Genomic DNA, 18,897 nt, shown 5'->3' with positions numbered 1-18,897 from the left:
TCACACAGCTAGAAAGTAATTGAGGCTAGATTTGAAGTCAGGTCTTCCTGAACCTAGGCCCCACACTCTATCCACTGTGTCAACTAACTGTCATGTCCTAAGAGCAGCTGACACCCAGATGAGCGGAGGGGACATGTCATGGCAAATGAGGAGAATTATTGCACAAAGGGCAGACAATATAAGTAAAGTTCATGATAAACAATATAAGTTCTACATTGGACCACAGTTTCCATCCATATTACTTCCCTCGTGAGTGTCTAAGAGTGAGGCATAAGAGAAAAAAAGGGGGTGGTGGGGCAATTTCTTTAAAGACAGTAACACAGAAATTGGGTAAAACAGGAATCTTAAATCTGACTCAGCAACTTTACCCCTTTGAGGAACATAAGGAGATTAAAGAAAGAATAAGGATACTGACCATGAAATTGAGAATAAAAGTTCAGAATAGCCAGGGAGAAAATTAATGAATAGAAAAAAAAGCAGAGAAATTATTCTGATAGAAGGGCATAAAAAAACTTTTAATAAAACAATGTTCCAAATCACTAATACTAATAGCAATGCCAATCAAAACAACCCTGAAGTCTGACCTCATTCCCAGAAAAACAGAATAATAAATGTTGGAGAGGTTGTGGAAATATAAGCACAATATAGTAGAAGTGAATTAATATAATCATTCTGTAAAGAAACTTGTAATTATGGAAATAGAGTGAACAAAATGGCCATATCACTCACCCAGAGATTTTGTTTAAAAGGATATAACCCAGGGGCAGCTAGGTGGCGCAGTGGATAAAGCACTGGCCCTGGATTCAGGAGGACCCGAGTTCAAATCCGACCTCAGACACTTAACACTTACTAGCTGTGTGGCCCTGGGAAAGTCACTTAACCCCAACTGCCTCACAAAAAAAGAACAAAGGAAAAAAATCAGTCAGTGTCATGGAATATATGTGGGGTGATTAAACATGCTGTATTCAAGTCTAGTCTATATACCATTATTATTCGAGGCTTAGCTACTTTTAGTTATTCCTACTTTTCAAAATGCCTCCTTCATCCATCTCTGAAGCTCTATATTTTCTATGAGTTTCAACTGCCTCTGATGGTAATAGTAACTTGGAGACTGCCTGGAGAAGCCATTTGTATTATATTTATTATTTGTAAGTAGGATACTTATGAAATTGGAAGCTGTCCTATGTCATGGAAAGTCAGATAGTAATCATTTAATGAATATTTTTTTATTCATTCATTAGTTATAAATCCCAAATTGTAACTCTTGGCTCTGAGTCCCAAATTCCGCGTAAAATATCTGCCATTAACCTTGTAATGACTAAGTTCTTCAATAAGATGTATAATTCCCTTACAATTGAAACTATCTGTCCTTATTAAATCTTATTCTTTCTAAATAAAGCCAAAAAAAGTTTATGGCAAAAAAAGGAACACTCAATTCACAGGTACAAAAAACAAGTATTGGTGTCAATATGCTAATGGAATCACAATATGCATCCTTTACAAATTAGGATTGCATATTCTTTGCTTTTAATCAGATATTACTAATTCTGAGGCAATGATTTTATATATATATGCATGTATATTTGTAATTTGTATATTTTATCTGATACTAAAATATGTCAAATGTTCTTACTCATTAGGGTTTTTGTAGCTAATCTCTTGGAACTTCTTTCACAAGGGGACTGGGTAAGAAAAGATCGCGATTCCCTATTCTCTTTTTGCTTTTGGTTAGCATGAACCATGAATGTAAGCTCAGGAACCAGCTGTCATTGTGTCACATGTTGAGTACAGATGTTTGGCAAAAGATGAAAGTGGATCTCACTGCTGATGCAAGTTCTATTATTCCTTTGCTATAGCTTGACTTGGGCACAGCATCAAAATGGAGTTTCACCATGGATACACTTGACACATTTCAACTTAATTTGGATTGACTCTAACTGTAATTTACTGTGATGTAATCATGTTGCATGATTCCATCACATGCCTTAATTACAAACTAAGTAAACAAGTGGCAGAGAGGGATTTTCAAGCCAGAGCTGGTCAAATTTATACAAGTTTGAGAGTCACTATTAAGTCAGGGGTGAAATTATTCTGCAAAAGCAGTGGAAGAAAATCCCATGTTGGCTATGGTTCCAAATATATTTCTTGCTTTGCTCTTTCAGCCATGTTTTTGGACAGCATCATGATGCATTTCTCCAGCTAAGGGTTTTGACTACATGATTGTAAATTAGGTGACTATTTTCTGTCAAATGATGGAAAGATTGTCAAAGGACCATCTTTATCAGATTGTAACAAAACGGTTGTGCTACCCAAGTGTTTCATTTCTGACTGAAAAGTAGGCCTTAAAATGAAAATTAACAGCTTCTATCTACATGGAATTTGGCTACCAGTAAGTGATTTATTTATTCTCTAAATATCACCTTTCTTCTTTAAAATGCAGAACCCAAACAGAGTCCTATTTAAATGGGCAGATGTGAACCTCTAAACCTGTTTATACTGTGCTTTAACATGAAGCTAGATAGCCTACGATGTAGCTCAATAGTGTATATTTAAAAGAGAGTGAGCTGGTGATACTGTTATTACCTAAAGAATATATACCTAGTAGCCAAATTGTGAACACCTTTCTTCAGCGTATTCTATGGTGGAAAAGGTCCATTCAAGATAAAATTGGACAAAGTCTAAATTTAAAAGTGCAAAGAAATTAAGAGGTTAAGACTTATATAGTTCAAAAAAACAGCTCTTATCCCTACTGCCTTAGAGTAAAGCTAAATTAAGGTGGGATTACCAGGTAACCCAAGAAGATTATCCAGCCTTTAGGTGAGAGAGAGAGAAACTCATAGTTACGAGAGAGAGCTGAGAGATGTGGTGTTTAGATATGAGAATAGTGCTTGACTTAGAGTAAATAAATAAACCCTTGTTTAATAAAGAAGAGCACTTTGTATAGGAAATTCAACTCAATCTCAAAAACTGATCAGTAAAAATACAACCATTTTAAGGATATAAAGCAAACTGGATGTCCCTGACTTTAAAACATATCAAAAAACAGTTATCAACCAAACTTGACACTATTAGACACAGACCTTGCACTGGTTGATTTGCTTTAAATGTTTTACTGTTTTTTGTTTAAAGGGCAGGATCACTGGAGGAGGGAAAATAGGGGTAGAAAGAGAGGAAATGATGAAATGATTGTAATGTAAAAACAAAAAGAATCAATCAAGCTTTAATTTTTAAAAGAAAAACTATCTAGTAGTAGACCAAAAAATACAAAAATAAGTCAATGAGAGTAGAAACAAAGATAAAATTTTAGTGTTTGATAAATCAATAAAGAAAACAAAAAATGGGAAAGGATTAATTATTTAAGAGATATACTGGGGAAAACTGGTTAACAGATTGGCACAACAATTTAAACCCACAACTCATACAGTATACCTTAGTGAATTCCAGTTGTATAACAGTCATTAAAAAATGAAAGAAAATAGCATTTACTTAGCTAATAATGAAAAGATGATTTGATAAGTTGAAAAAAACCACTGAGGGCAAAACAGAGTACCTGATTAAAATAAAATTTTAAAATGTGGTACAGAACTAATGGATTCAGAAAAAAACTAAACTTGACATCTAGAATACATAAGAACTCTTAAAAATTTTAAAGACTAACTCCCAGTTTTTGATAGCTGGTCAAAGAATATGAACAGACAAATTTCACTAGAAAAAAACACAAACTATTAATAATAACCTGAAAAGGTTCAGCAACACTAATAATCAAAAAGTTGAAAATTAAAATTACTTTAAGCTACCACTTTCTCTGCTTCAAACTAGCAAAAATAATTAAGAGCAAAGAAACAAACTCAATGCTGATGAGGCTGTAGAAGGACGCATTTATTGCTAGAGGAGTTGCAGATTAGTAGAATTTCTTCACAAAATAATCTAGCAGTACAAAAATCAAAGTTACGAAAATAATCATATAAGTTGATTCAATTTCATTTTAGCCTTTAAATTATGACCTGGTACATTGGAAAGAATGCTTTCTCTACAGTCAGAGGAAGAGGACAACCCGGCAGAGTGTTGGACTAAAAGTCAAGAAGACTTGGGGACAACTCCTGCATCAGTCACTTACTACTTCACTCAGTCTCAATTTTAGCATCTGTAAAATGAGATGTAAAATGAAAATGAATCCTGAAGGTATTATCTCACAAATACATATACATGCATTCATGCACATATGTACACACACCAAATTTTTTAAGAACCATCTATTCAAAGATTGTCAAAGCACTATCGATTATTGAAAAAAACTTGCAAGCAACATATATGTCCAACAATAAAAGAACAGCTGGGTAAACTGTAGTACATTAGCATTATGTACCACAATTAAGATGGACAAATAAATGAACGTGGAAAGAACTTTAAGAAATAATGTGTTGGGGCAGCTAGATGGCGCAGTGGTTAAAGCACCGGCCCTGGATTCAGGAGTACCTGAGTTCAAATCCGGCCTCAGACACTTGACACTTACTAGCTGTGTGACCCTGGGCAAGTCACTTGACCCCAATTGCCTCACTAAAAAAAATTAAAAAAAAAAAAAAGAAATAATGTGAAACCATAAGACAACAATAAAAAAAGCTGGGTTGACACTAATTACAATTATATAAAAGGCAGTGAATGGTAATGAACAGACAAAGAATTCTGAAGGAACCTTGGAGAGAGTAACTAAAAGGTTATGACATTTCACATACTGAAATTAATTTGTGTACATGTAAATAGTAATAAAGCATTTTAACTGATTTTATTGGTGTTTAATATTATTTATAATAACCATTAAAAATTTGAAAATAAAGCAAAAAGAATGCAAATATATGACTTTTTTTCTTTTATGGCATACATAAAAACATAGATTTTTAATGAGGTCTCATCCTAATTAATCACATCATACCACCAGGCTCCAGCTTTAGTTACAAACAGTGTAGGGAGTTGTTCCCACAAGTTCAGGCTGTGGTGGCTGATGGCATCCATATGCCACAAATCTACATGCCAAAGTAGAACAGAGAGGGAGGGATAGAAATTGAAGCTCAATAATAAGGGCTCTTAGGGAAGGACCCCACCCCCACAAATGAGGCTGTGCAAGAGAAAGGGGATCACTTGAATGCAAAGCACTGATTGACACTGACTGTCCCTATGACCACATTCTACATTTAGCTCCTGGTAATTAGAGCTTTCTTAAAAGATTTGTTTCCTCACATATTCTCTTTAAATGCCTTGATTCTTAAAATTTCTATTAAGAGTCAAAGATTTTCTCTCCAGCACTGATTTTCCAGCATCAGAGGCTATTATGAAATATTACTGACAACAGGTAAAAGAAAAATGTGACAAGTAAAAATCTCACACGCCAGTTTGGATTTTTTGTACCTCTTGTCTAGACTCTTAGAATAGGTTCCTAATAGGCTTCCCTGATCTTAAGTCTCTTCCCTCTCTGATCCATCCTAAACATAGCTTGTATACTAGAATTCATAAAACACAACTTGGACCATGACGCTCTACCCAGGAAGCTTCAGGGTCCACCAATTGCCTCTAGGTAAAAATACAAAGTCCTCTATTTAACATTTAATGCCAATCTTTGGAAATTGAATTCATATTTCTCTCCATCACACATTCTATGTTCCAGCCAAAGTGACCCGTTTGCTGTTCCCTATACACAATCCTCCGCTTCAGTGCCCTTGCACAAGGGTTTGTCGCTCCTGTGCTCACCTCTTCCCTTTGGAATCCCAAACTTCCTCCAAGCTTCAAATAAAGTGTCCAACCCCAGCCTCAAGTTGCTAGTTCTGCCCTTCCACTTAAAACTCCTTTGTATGTCATTGTATATACTGTACTTGATCTATCGATTGTTTCTCCCCTGTAGAATACAGAAGATCTCCACTTGGGCAAGAACTGAACTGTCTTTGTCTTCATACCCTCAAGGCCTAGCACAGTGTCAGACATTGAGCAGGCACTTAATAAATGCTTGATGGCTTAAATAGAACATGTTTGCATATCAATCTTTGAGGACTGGCTGGTATGTTATTAAGACCACTGTTTGCCATGATGTCCATCACGTCAAGGAATATAAAATAAAAAAATGATAGCGATGCCCATGTCTGGTCAGTGGTCAACTCGCACCCTTTTAAACTTTATAACATCTCCCATATAGACCTTTTTCTCTCCTCTGACACTGCCATCACCTGGTACAAGCCCCCACCATCACACAACTAACTGCCCAATAGAAAAAGCCCACTGGTTGGTCTTCCTGCCTTGTTCTCTCCTCACTCAGCCATCAAATAAATCCTCCTATTGTGCAAATCTGACCATGTCACCCTAACCCACCCCTACTCCCAGCCCCATTCATTAGGTTCCAGTGACTCTCTGTCACCATTAAGACCAAATATAAAATTCTCTGGAAATCAAAGTCTTTTACAATCTGCCCTACTACTACCTTCCCAATCTTCTCAATCCCTTATATTTCCCCCCCCTCCCCCGAGTATTCTTAGATCCAGTTATACTGGTCTCCTTTCACATTGTTCCAGCAAGATATTTCATCTCAAGAATCTGGGTCTTTTCACTGGCGGTCTCCCAATTCTCTCTCCGCCTCATCTCCTCCTCCTGACTTCTCTGGCTTCCTTCAAGTTCCAGCTAAAATTCTATATTCTGAAGAAAGCCTTTCCTGATCCTCCTTAATTCTACTGTCTTCCTTCTATTGATTAACTCCATAAAATATATATCTTTTTGTTCACTGGAGGGAGGGGGAAAGAAAGATTAACAAAAGTGATGCCAAAAAAGAGGAACATTTTGACTTTTTCTTTTTAAGGCCAATAAGATAACAGAAGGAAATTCAGAAGGCAGCACAAGCAAACAGTATAATTTTGAAAATAATATGTAGAATGTATTACTTTTTTTTAAGCAAGTAGTATAAAATGGAGATTCATGGTTTTATATAGAATTTGCTTTATATAGAATTTGCTTTTATATAGAATTCTGCTATGTGTGTGAAAATGCTCTTTTTGGCAGGTTAATTTAAGTTTAAAATTGTTTAAATTAACAAATTTACCTAAATAATGAACTGAGGCATTGGGAAGAAAGCCAAATCAAAAGAAAAAATAGACATAATGACTACCACCATATAAATGAAGACAACATTAATGGCCAACAAAACAGGAGGTCAAAATCTATAGACAATGGGAGTTCTAAATCACTACAGTTAAAACAAACACCCTGCCCTTCCTGTTAACACAGAGCAAAATATAAAAATGTAAAATTATATAGTCCGTTCTAACCCTAACTTACACAATGTTGGTTACCTTTAAAGGTAGCGTTCATTGAAAGGTTATAATGCGTCAAAGCAAAGTTTCCCCAAAAAATTAAAAAAAAAAAAAAAGAATCATCTAAGGTTAGTTTTTGTGCTCACTTGGTATTCATCAGCATGTTTGTTCTTTCTTTTAATTACACTTAGTCCACTCATGCTTAACTTGCCTCAGGACTGGCTGCCATCATCTATGATGCACCAAACAGGTAACTTTTAAAATTCATTTTGACTAGGTTTTGTAGAAACTTAATTGTTTCTGGTTCATCTCCCTCTAAGCATTCTTTATTCATTCTTCCTTTTAAAAAAGAATGATAATTTTCTGGAAACAAATCCAAAAAGTAAATAATTTCATTCTCATTTTCTTTTTTTTTTAATTGGTAGGTTTTGATTTTATTTTTCCATGTTATTCAAAAATCTGTGATATTTTTGCCATTTTTAGTGTTCTTTGCTATTTGTTAGTAAAGAATGAAAAGGAACCCAGGTGTGTTCAGATATCGACTAGGTCTATAAGGACTCAAATGAAAAAACTGCATTATCTAGAACAATATTATAGTTCTAGGACTATAAACATAAATGCATATAATGTACATATATACATATATATTTACACATATGTACATACATGCATTAGTGCCTCTCCCACCCTCATAAAAATATCTATTTTCTCCTTCTGAGTCATCTTTAGCTGCTGCCTATGTTTTGTATTGAGGAAACATGAAGTGGGAAAAGCAGGGAGGGAGCATCAGTTCTCAAATTCATCAACCTCTGACTTCTTCCCTTCTAAATCCCAGCTCCATATCTCTAACATTCTAGAGGACAATTCCACTGAGGACCCTCATCATCACTTTAAATTCAATCTAAGTAAGACTGACCTCTCTGTCTCCGCCTTCCTCAAGCCTGATTCTTTTCCTGACTTCCCTATTTCTAGTATTCAAGTATTGTGGAGACACAGTCGGGATAACACAAGATTTAGCATCTTCTATATTAAAGGACTGGAGGGCATGGAATATGATACTCTGGAGGGCAAAGGACCTGGGATCACAACCAAGAATAACCCACCCAGGAACACTGAGTATAAACATTGGACATGCAATTAAAAAGAGGACTTTCAGGCATTCTTGGTAAAAATACCAGAGCTAAGTAGAAAATCTGACTTTCAAATATAAGACTCAAGAGAAGCATAAAAAGGTAAACAGTAAAAGGAAATCATAAGGAATTTAAAAAGGTTAAACTGTTTACATTCCTACATGGGAAGATAATACTTGAAACTCATAAGAACCTTCTCATTATTAGGGCAGTTGGAAGGATTATATATAGGGGCAACTAAGTGGTGCAGTAGATAAAGTCAAATTTATTGAAATAAGAGCCATTCCCCAGTTGATAAATGATCAAAAGATATGAAGTTTTCAGAGGAAGTATTCGATGCTATCTATAGCCATATTTTTTTAAATGTTCTAAATCACTATTGGTTGGAGATATACAAATCAAAACAATTCTAGGGTATGCCTCATATCTATTAGATTGGCTAATAGGACAGAAGAGCAAAATGACAAATATTGAAGAGGATGTGGGGAAAAACAAGACATTAAACATACTATTGGTGCAATTGTAAAATTGTAAAAAAAAAAAATTCTGTACAACAACGTGGAACTATGCCCAAAGGGCTATAAAACTAAGCATACTCATAAACCTAAGTCTGTATTCAAAAAGAGATTAAAAAACAAAAAGGAAAAGAACCTATAGGAACAAAAATATGTATAGCAGCTCTTTTCTGTTGGCAAAGAATTGGAAATTGAAGGGATTCCCATAAATTGAGAAATGGCTGAACAAATTGTGGCATGTGATTATGATGTAATACTATTGTGCTGTAAGAAATGATGAGCATGATGCTCTCAGAAAAAATATGGAAAGATTTACATGAGCTAATGCAAAGTGAAATGTACTGTGTACAAGGTAACAGCAATAATGTAAGATGATCAGCTGTGAATGACTTAGCTATTCTAAGAAATACAATGATCCAAGACAACTCTGAAGGACATAATGAAAAATGTTATCCATTCTCAGAGAAAAAACTGATGGTATCTGAATACAGGTTGAAGCATTTTTTACTTTATTTTTTCTAGAGCTTTGAGGTATGGATACTCATGGTTAATGGCTGTGGCCTGGATGAAGAACCTGCAATGGAGACTGAAAAGGAAGAGAACCAAGAAAATGAAGAGGCACAAAATCCTATAGATCTACAGTGTCAAAGGCTGCAGAATGGGCACTGGAAGTCTGGATGCAGAAAGTTAAGAAGAGAGTAGGAGAAAAAGCAATTAGACTACTTTCTCAAGTGCTTAAGCCACAAAGAGGAGTTGGCTAAGACAAAAGCTAGTGAAGGAGGTAAGATCAAAGAAGGGTTTTCAAGAATGAAGAGAATGAAGAAGACAGTAAGGAATATAACACATATTCCAGTGTAGGGAAACAGGAAACCTTTTTTTAGGGGGGAAGGGCAAACACATAGGGACAAAACAGTGGTTCAGGGAAGAGATAAAAAGGCCTCAAGTCAGAGGTTTGTCCAAGGGGCCAATGCAGCAGGAAAGGAGATGGAGGGAGGCAGCTCAATAGTGCAGTGGATAAAGCACCGGCGCTGGATTCAGGAGGACCTGAGTTCAAATCCGGCCTCATACACTTGACACTAGCTGTGTGACCCTGGGCAAGTCACTTAACCCTCATTGCCCTACAAAAAAAAAAAGAAAGAAAGAAAGAAAGAAAGAAAGAAAGAAAGAAAGAAAGAAAGAAAGAAAGAAAGAAAGAAAGAAAGAAAGAAAGAAAGAAAGAAAGAAAGAAAGGAGATGGAGGGAAAAAGTCTGGAGAATAAGTATAGACATAGGTGAGATAAAGGATGTCGGTGGTCTTTTGCAAAATGGTGGTCCCTGGGAAGGAATCGCTAATTTAGAGAGCAGTTCTTCAGGAAGGGGCTTTGGGAAAGGAGGGTACATTACAAGGGAAGACAAGGAGAATGAGTCTGAGGATGAGGAAAGTGAAGCATGACTGGGGTCCTTCAAAAATTGTGGTTCCTGGGAGAGAGACAATGATCAAAAACACAAGAGAGTACCTTTAACAATGGATGAAGTAATTACATAATTATTTATGTATGCACATATATATATATACATATACATATACATACACACAAATATACATGTATGTTAAGGAGAAATTGGAAACTAAAAGTCTTCTGAATCAACTAAAATTCAGAAAAAGGAACTAAATTTGTAAAAGCCAAGATGTTCATGACTGTGGGTTTTTTCAGTCCCTTGCTTTTAATTTAGACAAACCAGTGCTATTATTTGGTTTTCTTTTTTTAAAACATAGTTTGGAAAAATACCAGGTTTAATTTAAAACTCCTGTCTCTGGTGCACCAAAAATTATTTTTGTATAAACTCTATTGTAATAATAGAGGGGAACCTTGCAGGTTAGGCCGCCAGACTGTGTTGTCATGTTTTTCAGAGACATCATGACATAGGAGAAAAAAGGCCCCTGGACTTAGCCCCGAGGATCTGAATTCGAAGTCCCAGATCTTTGATGTGTCAGCTGTGATGCCAAGGGCACGTCCAAGCCTCCTGGGCTCCATGCTCTCAGCACTAAAATAGAGACACTAACATTTACACTTAGAGTTTTTGTGAGGAAAACATTTTGTAAATCTTAAAGCATCAGAGAAATATGAGCCTGAAAGAAGGGCAGGTAGGTTACTTTTAGGAAACTGCCAAGCACTTTTGCTGACCCTCACCCCACCCACCTCCTATCCCTTTAACAGCCAAAGCCTATCTTTTCTAAAGGAATGATGCTGCCTGAAACAGGCCTGGCCTGGGAAGAACCAAAGATTGGTGTCTCACAGAAAGCGCACAGTATGTGTGAACAGGCTATACTCAACAATGAACTCCAAAGGAGAGAAAAGAGTAAAAAACATTATGGATGAATTGTGACAGGAAGAGAAGGGCTGGTTAGAGTCCCCAAGAGTGACAGATTACAGCTTTCATTTGTCTTGTGAATTTCAAGTGGGATGGGAAGAAAAAAGGTAAAAAGGGGAGGGGATAAAATTCATCTAAGGAATTTCTTTGGTCTAAATGGGGTGGGGAAGGAAGTACTTTCTGACAGGCACAGGAAAGATCTTAGAAGCCATCAAAATCCCCTCAGCAACTGGAGCTGGTAGCAGCAGTAGCCAAGTCTGGTAAATACAAAGAGACAAAAGAAACAGCGGTGACATATGTTCACAGACACATGGAAGCCAGTTGGGGAAATAAGGCAGCCGAAGCAGGAGGCTGCTCTCCCCCTTCCCCCTATCCTGAAGCCCATGACATTTCCTCCTCCTGACCCAAATGCTACCAGGGAAGAGAGGAAGAGTTTGTCCATTCCAAACTCTTTTATGCAATTCAGTTCTGGCTCACTTAATAAGTTTTACATCACCAGCCACAGAGTGAACCTACAGAAAACAGTCAGCGGATACCTACATTTGCTCTGAAGCAGGACTCTCTATCAGATATTTCCAGCAGCAACTCACCAAATGTGCCCTATTATATGGACTGAGACCTTACACTGAGAGGAAAGAACATAAACAATTTAGAGTCTCTGAAGAGTAAGCTGCAGCTATGGGAAGGATATACAAGAGAGGGAGAAAACTAAGACTTGGGACACCAACCAGGCTGCCAGAACACGTGATGAAGGAGCTATGGCTATGTGAGTGAACAAGGGGACAAATGAGAAAAAAGTTGGGGGCATAGAAATGACTAAATAGCAACTGCACCTGAGGACAATGGAAAGGGAAGTGTCAAGACTATAAATCTAGGGGGGTAAGAGGATGCTGATGGGGGGAAGGAAGGAGGGAAGAAGGATTAGTGATTGCAAAAGGCATTGGATACTTTAAGTTAAACCTCTAAGCAATTAGTTGTTATATTTAGAAAGAGTAGAAGGCCAATGTGAAGATTTAGGAAATTGTTTTTTCCATCTCTTTAATATAACTTTTTTTGGGGGTGAGGCAATGGGGGTTAAGTGACTTGCCCAGGATCAGAGAACTAGTAAGTTGTCAAGTATCTGAGGCCGGATTTGAGCTGAGGTCCTCCTGACTCCAGGGCTGGTGTTCTATCCACTGTGCAACCTAGCTGCCCCTCTTTAATATAACTTTAACTATTAGTGTATATTCCACATATGAGGTTATGCTACAAGTAAAACCATATCTTTTTGTGCACTGTCCATAATGCTTCTGATAGTGTAGGTCTGACCACATCAACCCCTGCCCAATAAACTCTAGTGTCTTCCTAATATCTCCAAGAGTGAACATAAACTCTTCTGTTTGTCAAGTAAAGCTCTTCACCACCTGGCTGGTCCCTTCCTACCAGTATTTTGACACTTTATCCCCCTCCACACACTCTAAGGCTCATCAATACCAACTCATGATACTCGATCTTCTATCTCCATGAATTGCATTAACTGCTCCCTCCCCATCCCTAGAATGTCCTCATTCCCTCAAAACCTCTGCCTCTTGACATCCTTGGCATCTTTTGTTTGTTTGTTTGTTTTTGTTGTTTTGGTTTCTTTTTTTTTTTTTTGCGGGGCAATGGGGGTTAAGTGACTTGCCCAGGATCAGAGAACTAGTAAGTTGTCAAGTATCTGAGGCCGGATTTGAGCTGAGGTCCTCCTGACTCCAGGGCTGGTGTTCTATCCACTGTGCAACCTAGCTGCCCCTCTTTAATATAACTTTAACTATTAGTGTATATTCCACATATGAGGTTATGCTACAAGTAAAACCATATCTTTTTGTGCACTGTCCATAATGCTTCTGATAGTGTAGGTCTGACCACATCAACCCCTGCCCAATAAACTCTAGTGTCTTCCTAATATCTCCAAGAGTGAACATAAACTCTTCTGTTTGTCAAGTAAAGCTCTTCACCACCTGGCTGGTCCCTTCCTACCAGTATTTTGACACTTTATCCCCCTCCACACACTCTAAGGCTCATCAATACCAACTCATGATACTCACTCATGATACTCGATCTTCTATCTCCATGAATTGCATTAACTGCTCCCTCCCCATCCCTAGAATGTCCTCATTCCCTCAAAACCTCTGCCTCTTGACATCCTTGGCATCTTTTGTTTGTTTGTTTGTTTTTGTTGTTTTGGTGTTTTTTTTTTTTTTTTTTTTTTTTTTTTTGCGGGGCAATGGGGGTTAAGTGACTTGCCCAGGGTCACACAGCTAGTAAGTGTCAAGTGTCTGAGACTGGATTTGAACTCAGGTACTCAGGAATCCAGGGCCAGTGCTTTATCCACTGTGCCACCTAGCCGCCCCCTTTGACATCTTTTTAAACTCTGTTTAAACATCAACCTTTGCAAAAGATTATCCCCATCCCTCAGTCATTTGAACCTTCCCATCTGAAGTTACCTACCTTTACCTCTGTAAATATTATATATGCACTCTACTGCAGAGAGTGAAATTCCAATGGGCTGGCCACACAGCCCAAACATCAAGCCTTTTTACCTAAAAGACTATTTTATGGAAAACTCATACATAATAAGAACTCAAAAAAGGATACTTTCAAGGTCTCTCTGAAAAGCTTTAGTATTGATTGTGAGATGAGGGAGATACTAGCACAGGACCACCCAACACGCCATGATCGCCATGATCGCATCAAAGAAGGTACTATGCTCTATACTATGAACAATGTAAAATCACAGAAGCACAAAGGAATTGTGGGATGTGCAGATCTAGAGACATCTCCATCCCAAATGTTCAAAAGGACTACTTGGGCCTGACCTGTGCTAGAGGCGCATGAGATCATAATAGATTGATCAGCCACAGTGGAATACGTCGTATACCTTGTTTATAAATCCTTCATGGTATCACTGGTCTTCTTCGAGTACAAAGCACTACCACTGCCAACAAAAATTTATTTACATTTTGTCTTCCCCATTGGTATGCAAGCTCCTTAAGAACAGGCACCATTTTTGGTATTATTGTTGTGTTTGTTCATTTGTTTTGCCTTCGCTTGCGTCCTCAGCATTTAACAAAGTACATAGCACACAGCAGATATGTGCTTTATTAGTTGATATTTAGTCTTCCAATCATCTATAAATATTTTATAAGAATTGTACTGTATTCAACTCATTCTACAACAACAGGACTAATAACTGAAAGGTACCTTGGAAGTCATCTAGTTCATGTTCCCCCTTTTAGAAATGAAACTGAGATGCAGAGAAATGACAAAATTTTCCCAACAATATATTTTCAGTAAGTCACAGAGCTAAGTTTCAAATCACCCTATTAAAACCATGCTACAACTAGCTGTGTGACCCTGGGCAAGTCACTTAACCCTCATTGCCTCAAAAAAAAAAACCAAAACCCTGCTAGAGTCACATTATTTTCCCCAAATGAATACAGTAGCAAGTGTTAAAGACTTAGATACTAATTATTACTAGTAAACATATATCTTGTCTATTCCACTAGAAGGTAAGTGCTTTTTTAGAATGGAACCAAATATTTAAACCACTGAAAAGTCTCCTTTAAATAAGAAATGAAATTAAAACTTTGTTTTGAAAGATACAAAAAATTCCACTCCAGTAAAAACCATTCTGAATAATGTTTGTTCTGGGGAATTTTCCTTCAAATGTTTATTTAAGGGGATTTTCTAAGGCCAAGATTAAAGGTCAGATGTAAGTAAGATTGTTACTCCTTAAAGAGTTAATGGTTGAAGGAGAAGCTCTCATTTCAAAGATACATAATATTTACTGGTATTTTGGTTTGATGGTTATAGTAATGTCACAAACATGTTACACAATTTTTGATAACTTTTACAGATAAGAATGGTAAAACAAAAACAAAAAACCTCTACTGAGAAAATCCTGAGAGTTCTGTTTTTGTTTATTATTATTATTATTATTATTATTATTATTATTATTATTATTATTTTAACAGTGTACCCCCCCCTTGTTTAGGAAGGTATAATGAACCTAAGGAACCACAGAGAAAAACAAATGTAATTTCAAATCAAAAAAGGCCTGAGCTCCACAAAATTATTATTAAAACTGGAAGCACATGAACAGTGAAAAAGTTGAGTCACTGGTTCTTATTTCCATTTTTACAGTTTGGCCAGGGAGGGGGGTGGGAACTACACATCCCTATCCTAATGTTTTATGTTACACATACACACACACACACACACACACACACACTCACACACACACACACATTTCGAAAATTAGAAACAAAAACTCATAAACTGGAAACCAAAAAAAAATTTTTAGAAAAGAATTGATTAAACTTTAGCCAACCTGATTAAAAAGAAGAAAGCAGAAAATCAAATTAAGAAAATAGCAACAAAACAGTCACAAATCCAGAAGACATAAACATATTAGAATCTACTAAATTATATGTGAACAAAACTGAGAACACACACAAAAAAACAGAAGATTATTTTCAAAATTACGAAATACCTAAAACTAACAGAAGAACAAATAGAGATCCTAAATAATCCAATCTCAAAAAAGGAAATACAACTGCTTGTAAAAGAACTACATAAGGGGTTGGCAGGAAGTGGGAAGGAATGGGGGGGGGGAATGGAGGGGGAGGAAGAATAGCCCAATGGTCTTTACAGAACTCTATCAAACTTTAAAAAACAATACAGCCAAAACTATATAAATTATTCTCAAAAACTGAAAAAATTAAGGACTCCCTACCAAACTCCTTTGAGTCAAATTTGTCTTAATACATAAAATTTTAAACATCAACTAGACTACAGGAAGTCATCCAAGAATTCACTTACTATGACTAAGTTGTATTTATATCAGGAACACGAGGATAGTTCAACATTAGGAAAACAACATCATTAATCATGGTAAAACACAATTTTTTATCTAACATTATTCTTATACAACCCCTGAAAACTGAAGAAAAGCACACTTTCTGAAAGAAGATCTGCAAGCTAACCCTGCCTCCAAATAAAAAGGTCCTTCTATTTATTTGTATATATCTGCTATAGTCTTATATATGTATATATCATCTCCCCCATTAGGACGTATTCTCTGTCAGGACAGGGTCCGTTTCATCTTTTTGTCTTTATATCTCCAGTGCTTAGCAATGCCTGGAGCATAACAGAAAATTTATAAATACTTGCTGACCAGCTTCTTCCATCACTCGATAGGGCAGACAAGCAAAGGCATGATGGGAGGAAGTATGTGCCAGGCACCACCACAACCACTACCTTGACCACCATTTCCCCCCAGACTCCGATGGAGACAGTTTGGGAGCCTGTACCCAATAGCTCTGGGAATAGCAAGGCTGTAGCCCCTGAGGACAAACCCTTGCCTAGCCACCCCTCCTGCAGGTGCTACAACCACAAATACCAAAAACCCAGAAAACAAAGTTCCTGCCTCCAAGGTTCTTGTCACTGTCAAATCATTTGACATAAGAAACTGATACCATTTTCTCTTGAGAAATTATAAAGAAACATTAAAATACGTTTTGCTATTGGACATTAAGGATCATGGGACCCTTCTTTATGACTTGCAGCTATAACCTTTCACATGCCCTCCCTCATTGCATTGAGAGCAGGAACTGTCTTTTCTCTTTGTATAGCCAGCATTTAACACAGTGGTTTGTATACAGTAAGAGCTTAATAAATGTGCCATTCTTTTTGGGGGGAGGGGCAATGAGGGTTAAGTGACTTGCCCAAGGTCACACAGCTAGTAAGTGTTAAGTGTCTGAAGTCGGATTTTACTCAGGTCCTCCTGAATACATGGCCAGTGCTTTATCCACTGTGCCACCTAGCTGCCCCCAGCTTTATTCATTCTCTTAATAACCTCTCCCCTTTTCAGGCTCAAAACATTATTATGCTATCTTCTCCACATCAATCAACTATCACTTTACTTAACTATTGAATAATTTAAAGGTGTCAACCACCAGTCTAGTCCATAAGGACCCCACAACACTCCTCAGTGTGGCTACAAGATTAAAATCTAATTGAGATATATTCTACAAAATATATAAAGTACCATAAAACCTAGATAACATGACATTTTAAATCTAATTCACTATGCAGCTTGCAGGGATCCTTATGTACAATGTCATGGTCCTGTTCCTATTTGAGTTTAACACTACTGGAATTAAATGACTGGTAATAAAGACTCTCTGAAAATTCTGCAATTGAAAACAACATCAAATCTCAGAGACACTGAATTTCAACCCAGAAATTTAATGTTTTATTAAACTATGACCATCAAATAATGATTTTCCATATCTACTTTCACAACAAAAATAACGTGACTGTTTTCCATATCACCTCAAGCTAGTTCAAAATACATGTACAATTATGAACTTTTTCTCCCCACAGTCAAATTACTCACAGAGTTAATTATTCCTTTAAGGGCTTGAAATCCTCCTTTGACAGGGAAGACTTGGTCTTTGGCATCAGCGATTTTTTCGAGCTTTAAAAAAAGGTAGGAAAAATAATGACTGACAGGGATGTGAGAAAAGGGATTGATTTAATGCCTAGGAAGTTTTAAGTGGTGTGATTCTAAGACAAGAGAAAGTCACAATTAACAATCATACAGTAATATGGTATGCTGATTAAGAATGGAATGCAACAGATGGTCATAATTTTGGTGTGTAAACCAAGGTGATTTATGTCAATTATCCTCACTATACAAAGGAAGGACTTAGACATGTCAACTTATATGAGTCATAGCCATGTCCCACTGCAAAATTAAATGTAAGATGCTTTTGAGATTGATAAGATTGCGTTTGTTTATTGAAAATACGTAAACTTCCAAAACTCAGAAAGGGAAAAGAAAATTTAAAATAAGCAATAAAACAGATAAAATTTGAGAAAATTCTGCTCTTTCCAAAATCCATATAAGTCAAAGTTTATTTTAAGGAAGGAGATTTTAAACCCAAAGCCAAAAAAAACCCCTAAATAAATATATGTTTTAGATTGTACTCATAAATTGGTGAAAAGATAATTTCTGAAGTCCTTTCTTCTTCTAGAATGGATACATTCTAAATTACTGACCTTATTCACTGAGTTCAGTAATTTATGGCATAGGAGATAAAATATCTTAATAGAAATCTCCATGAATTCTGCTTTCACCATACTTCAGTAACAGTTATTCTAGGAGACATCTCTCAGAACTGAGGAAAAAAAAAAACTATAAATCTGATTTACTTACCTGGGCTTGATCAAAATCAAGAACTCCAACACAATAAACTCTAGCCCCAAGGGTCCGGGATATGTTTGCCTATCAAAGAAAGTCATTATTTAAACACTGGGTTACACAGGCAAAGCTCCATGACAAAATACAACAGTACATATTTCAGAGCCTCAGACTGAGACTTACCTCTTTGGCTGCATACTTGGGCACCAGGCCATCCAACTTGCCATCCGTCAGTGCAATGACTATACTTGAGGTTTTTAATCCCCCTGCATTCTTAATTTGTTCATTGGCCTGAAAAGGAAAAGAAAAGAAATCCAACTCATAGCTGAATATTTAATTTTTACCAATGTTTCTTTATTGTGAATTTTAAAATTTGACAAAATCAA

The 18,897-nt window shown here is 36.6% G+C and overlaps 1 protein-coding gene across 1 annotated transcript in view; it reads right to left on the bottom strand.

Annotated features, from left to right (window-relative positions):
- Positions 1-18,897, bottom strand: part of ANTXR2 (ANTXR cell adhesion molecule 2) — a 209,204-nt gene that overhangs the window by 170,155 nt on the left and 20,152 nt on the right. The window contains exons 5-7 of the mRNA XM_043971262.1: positions 18,695-18,802; positions 18,527-18,595; positions 17,705-17,785 (exon numbers count right to left, since the gene is read on the bottom strand). Coding sequence (XP_043827197.1) covers positions 17,705-17,785; positions 18,527-18,595; positions 18,695-18,802 — 258 coding nt within the window. The remainder of the gene's footprint in view (positions 1-17,704; positions 17,786-18,526; positions 18,596-18,694; positions 18,803-18,897) is intronic.

Source organism: Dromiciops gliroides, chromosome 6, assembly GCF_019393635.1.
Source record: "Dromiciops gliroides isolate mDroGli1 chromosome 6, mDroGli1.pri, whole genome shotgun sequence".
In the NCBI taxonomy this organism is placed as follows: domain Eukaryota; kingdom Metazoa; phylum Chordata; class Mammalia; order Microbiotheria; family Microbiotheriidae; genus Dromiciops; species Dromiciops gliroides.
This window is presented reverse-complemented; position numbering and strand designations above follow the sequence as displayed.